Here is a 6,000-nt window from a genome sequence, read left to right on the forward strand (position 1 = left end):
AGGAGAGTTGACGGATCCAATGTTCTTCCAGGAAATTGGCAGCAGTTCCTGAGAATTGATGCAAACAAAACAGAACTGTTTGCCTTCTTGACAAAACACATCACACATCTTGTATCAGATAAGCAGATAGTCACCACGGATGGTTCAGATGTGACGTGCATTCCCGCACGCGACACCAGTCATCTTGCCCCATGTGACCATGAGGAGGCTGATACACGAATGATGATACATCTCGCGGATGCAGTCCGTGATGGATTTCAGAAAATTCTTCTGCGTACGGTGGATACAGATATAGTGGTATTGGCTGTGGCAGCAACAACCAAACTCAAAATCCAGGAGCTTTGGGTGGCCTTTGGGACAGGCCAGCACTTCAGGTATATTCCAGCACATGAAATTGCAGCACTCCTCGGACCAGATAAGTCACAGGCCCTCCCGATGTTCCATGCATACACAGGGTGTGACACAGTCTCGTCATTTAATACACGGGGCAAGAATACAGCCTGGGATACCTGGAAAGTATTTGACGAATTGACGCCAGCGTTAGTTCATCTCTCCACGGGGACAGCAGACATCTCTGATGACGTTGTGGCAGTGCTCGAGCGGTTCACCATTCTTCTCTACGATCGCACCAGCAATCTCGTCAACATAGACGAAGCTCGACAGGCACTCTTCACGAAGAAAGGACGAGCCATGCAAGCTATTCCCCCTACCAGAGGAGCCCTGGTACAACAAATCAAGAGGGCTGTGTACACGGGTGGCCACTGCTGGGGAAACATGCTCAAGGTTGTTATGGATCTGCCCTCACCTGGGGATTGGGGATGGATCGATCCCCACAACTGGAAACCCCTGTGGTCCATGCTTCCTGAAGCCAGCATTTCATCAAGGGAGCTGATTTGTTGTAAATGCAAAAAGGGTTGCAAGGGACGATGCAAGTGCAAACAAGCTAGTTTGAAATGTACCGCTTTGTGCCAGTGTGGTGGAGAAAATTGTGACGTATAAACAAGATCAAACTGGAACTATCTAGTAATATAAGTTACCGTTACAGTGCTTGGTGGGTTAATTGACATTGCTGGCAACACAAATGCAAATTGTGGTCATTTGGAGAATACAATTATGGCATATATGTGTATCTAGAGTCATTTCATTAGAACATAAAGAAGCATTTGTGTCGTCCGGTAAAAAATAATCGCGGTCAAAACGGCCATTTTGTAAAATGGCCGCCATGGCTACCATAGGACGTTTTCGCGGTGGGTCCATATCTGGAATTATTCATTAGATTATTATCTATGACTGCCAAATTTCATGCTTGTACGTCTAAACCCACAATTCTTATGATGGATACACCTATCTGCCTGACTATATAAGGGTTGTTGCGTTCTGTAATAGTGGAAAACAACTGCTGCGCATCTATAAAAGTTATTGCCGCTTCCTTTGGAGATGGTCCGTCAACTCGACATTGCTGTTTGTCATGGAGTGGTGGTTTTACGAAATTCCGGCATGAAACAGCGTGCTATTGCTCGGCAGTATGGCATCACTCAAGGTCAGGTGTCAAAGATCCTGAAACGAAATGCTCAGAGGGGTGTCCCTACTCCAATACTGAGGCCAGGACGTCCCCGCAGAACCACAAGGAGGGATGATCGCCAGCTGCACCGGTTAGTCTGCAATGGCCGTACCAAGTCAACTAATCGGCTTAGGGCTGAGTGGCAGCAACTGACAAATGTGCCTGTATCCAGAAGGCTAGTCAATCAACGACTGATTCAATAAGGCTATTGTGCCAAGCGTCCCCTGAGAAAGCCATGGATGACCAGACAACACCGCCAGCGCCGATTGCAGTGGGCCAGAGAGCACCGTCAATGGCAGCCAGGACACTGGAATCACGTGATCTTCAGTGATGAGTCTAGATGGCCGTGTCCGAGTGCGCAGACAAGTGCATGAAGCCTACAACGAAGATTGTATAGTGTCAAGAGTCCAAGCTGGAGGTGGTGGGGTGACCGTTTGGGCTGCTTTTCATGCAGGGGGCAAAGCTGACCTGGTTGTTCTGAATGGAAACCTGAACCAGTTCAAGTACAGGGCCATTCTGGAAGAAACATTGCTTCCACTTGCTCGTGCAGCCTTTCGAGGAAGCTTTGTCTTCCAAGATGACAATGCACGGCCTCATCGTGCTCGCATGATCCAACACTTTCTTTCTGACCGTGGTGTAGAGCATATGGAGCGGCCTGCCATGTCCCCGGATATGAATCCGATAGAGAACTTGTGGGCAGAATTAATGCATCAAATCGACAACTTGGACCAGCAGCCTGCCTCTGTGCGTGAATTGCAGCAGGCTATTGTCACTGCATGGCAAGCGATTCCTGCCCAAACCTTGGCAAAACTCGTGACCAGCATGCCTCAACGTGTACGTGCTCTCCTGAATGCTCATGTTGGTTACACGGAGTACTGAACTGTAATTTTACTGTCCGTAATCCCAGTCGTAATTGAACTTTTGTTTTTGTTAAAATTTTTTTGGCTAATGTGCAAAATAAAGAGATACCTCTGGAAAACGTACAGAAGTTTAACAAGTAATGTCCGTGAATTGAGTTCGATATCAGTTTACATCACTTTCAAGGATCAATTTATTTGCTTTGAAATGTCAAATGTGGTTTTTGTTTCTTTTAAAGGTCACATTAACAAAATGTAGAATAATTTCAGCATAATTCCAATGAACTTTTGGTTCTAAGTCATCTTGAAACGTAAGTTCACCCCCACAAAAAATATTCCATATTAAATGCCGTCTTTATATATATATATATATGTGTACATATATATATATATATATATATATATATATATATATATATATATATATATATATATATATATATATATATATATATATATATATATGTTTATATATATTTCCATTTTCATTCGTTCTTTTTCATTTTCTTTTTTTTTTTTTTTTTCATTTTATGTATATATATATATATATATATATATATATATATATATATATATATATATATATATATATATATATATATATATATATATATACATATATATATATATATATATATACACCAGTATATATATATATATGTACACACACACACACACACACACACACACACACACACACACACACACACACATATAAACACACAAGGACACATTTCACTTCAACCAATAGATGCAAAAATCTAGTATAAATTATCTTGTGGCCCCGGAACCAAACAAACAATATATTTGTAAAAGCCCCCATCACAACTCTTGTAGCGCCACCTTTCCCTCCTCCCCAAGCATGATTGATCGTAAATATCATCATTTTAAAATTACTCTACATTCATAAGCCCCAGATATTTCCTTCCCATCGGTATTCAAAAACACCTAATCCAGATAAACAGTCCATTCACTGAAAGGTGTTCTGCACATGGGTGCTGAACATTCTTGGGCACAATTCGTCAATTTGAAAGTGCCTTCTTGGTTTAATCTTCTCATTTTTGTCCTTATTCCTTGGCATTAGATGTTGGCAGAGGAAGGCTTTCATCTATCTACAGCTTTGCAGGGACTTTCCATGCAGGTAAGAATGAAGGACATCATCACACTATCTTCTTCTTATTATTTAATGGCCACAAATATTTCACCTTTTTGTGGGATTGGCTGGAGGGAAGCTTGTCCCAGGTCTTTCACGAATTGGCTGGCCAGGCCTGACATTCGACTAAAATTAGGCAACAAGCTGTAATTTGTTCATGGCACCAGCAATAGCTCGCCTGCTCTTCACGAAGGACACCATGGGATCTTTGACATTTGACACCAATTAAGGCTGGCAGACGGGACATCCGTTTAACTTCCATCTGAGAGTTGGCACACACACATTGATGAATCACCCTGTCTGCAAAACACTGGGATGACTCCTCAACATAAACCCATGGGAATATGATTTATTTTTTACCATCTGAAACCTTCCCGTGCACACCTGAAGTATAACCACCAGTTTTGGACTCATTCCATCCAGCGGTTCAGGAGTGCATACCAGTCAAACACACACACACACACACACACACACACACACACACACAAACTGTGTTTTATATACTAGGGCATGCCCGTACTATATATATATCTAAAATTATATCCCCCCCCTCTATTTACATGAAATGGTTTGGTCCATTCGCAAAGCCAAAGCGAACGGCTTGCGAGTACGGTGACAATCCCCCCCCCCCCCCCCCTCTATTTACATGAAATGGTTTGGTCCAAAGCGAACGGCTTGCGAGTACGGTGACAATCCCCCCCCCTCTATTTACATGAAATGGTTTGGTCCAAAGCGAACGGCTTGCGAGTACGGTGACAACCCCCCCCCCCCCCTCTATTTACATGAAATGGTTTGGTCCAAAGCGAACGGCTTGCGGAGTTTGGTAAAGAAATCGCCATAGCGTGCACAAACGCGCAGGAAAGCGAAAGAATCGCAAATTAGTTTTAATTAGTTTTAAAACATAGTTTAACGCCAACATAGCGGCAACATAGTTTGCCAACGTGAAATAAATGAATACGCTCTCAAATGTGCCGTCCGAGGCAGAGTCTGTTCGCCACGTTCGGCACACGTGATAGCTCGCTGCTCTCTGATTGGTCGAATCGTTTTTTGGCCATAGCTCGCTAACTACTTGTCCGAGTAATATGAAACCTTGAAAAGGCACATCCTCGGGTCCCCAGCAATATACCTGGCAAGTTTCAAGTATATCGGACCCGTGGTTGTCGAGAAACAGCGGTCACAGACAGACACACAGAGATTACTGGCATTATAGATAGATATATACTAGCAGAAGTACCCGGCATTGCCGGGCGGGGGAGGGGCGGGGAGGGGAACGGGGGGGGAGGGGAGGGGAGGGGAACGGGGGGGAGGGGAGGGGAGGGGAACGGGGGGGAGGGGAGGGGAGGGGAACGGGGGGGAGGGGCGAAGAGTGGGAGGGGGAGGGGGAGAGGGGAGAAGAGGGGGGGATGGGGAGGGTGAGGGAGGGGAAGAGGGAGGGGGGAGGGGCCGGAGGGGGATGGGAGGGGGGAAGGGGGAGGGGGGAGGGGGGAGGGGAGAGGGAAGAGGGGGGGATGGGGAGGGTGAGGGATGGGAGGGGGGAGGGGGGTGGGAGGGGGGAGAGGGTGGGACGCCTACACGTCCCTCGGAAGGACGTCAAATTGGGCAGCCTGTCTGCCATCATGTATACATGGTGGATGTTAAAGATCCCACAGTGTCCTTGGTGATCGAAGCATTCACAATTATATGTCTTTATTTTATATTTATATATATATATATCTCTATATCTATATCTATATTATATCCGTAGCTGTCTATATCTATATTATAATTATAATTATAATTATAATAGATTATAATAGCCGTAGATGATTCTGTCTGTCTGTCTGTCTGTTGGGTGTCTGTCCGGGGTGTGGCTTACTCGGTTTGCAGAGTAGCTCCACCCATAGCTCCACCCATAGCTCCACCCATTCTGGGAGTGGCTTCATATAATTATAAACAAATATCCACCATTTTATTAACTCGCATAGCTTTGAGGCCTGTTTTGTAGGCCTGTGGTGTCTTGCTCTCTCTCCCAGTTTTATTTCAAATCAAATTCGATATATCATTTCATTTTTCACGGTCGCTAACATAGTTTTAGACTCGGTTGAAAAAAAACGGGAAGAAAATCTGATGAAAGTTGCCGTTTATAGAACGAAATGAATTCTTAAACGCCTTTAACTTCAAGGCCATTGAGTCTCTCTCACGCCTTTATCTCCAATCTAACTCACCATATGATTTCATTTTTATCGATGGTTTCAGACTCGGTGTCAGCAATAATTGAGAACATTCCACACACGCGGGAAAATGCAGAGATATATTTTTTAAAATCGCGGCATGGTGTATCATACACCGCCCAACATGACACCGACGGCAACGTGTCGATATATATTAAAAATTCGCTTTTGCTTTTCCGTTAAGATATATTACTTTTTCGTTTGATGACAGTCGTCACA

General features: G+C 44.3%; 1 protein-coding gene across 1 annotated transcript in view; it reads left to right on the forward strand.

Annotated features, from left to right (window-relative positions):
- CTNNAL1 (catenin alpha like 1) overlaps positions 1-6,000 on the forward strand; it is a 673,107-nt gene that overhangs the window by 594,028 nt on the left and 73,079 nt on the right. The window contains exon 16 of the mRNA XM_068123645.2: positions 3,503-3,559. Within this exon, the coding sequence (XP_067979746.2) occupies positions 3,503-3,559 (57 nt within the window). The remainder of the gene's footprint in view (positions 1-3,502; positions 3,560-6,000) is intronic.

This window comes from Myxine glutinosa, chromosome 7 (assembly GCF_964187855.1).
Source record: "Myxine glutinosa chromosome 7, kmMyxGlut1.1, whole genome shotgun sequence".
In the NCBI taxonomy this organism is placed as follows: Eukaryota; Metazoa; Chordata; class Myxini; order Myxiniformes; family Myxinidae; genus Myxine; species Myxine glutinosa.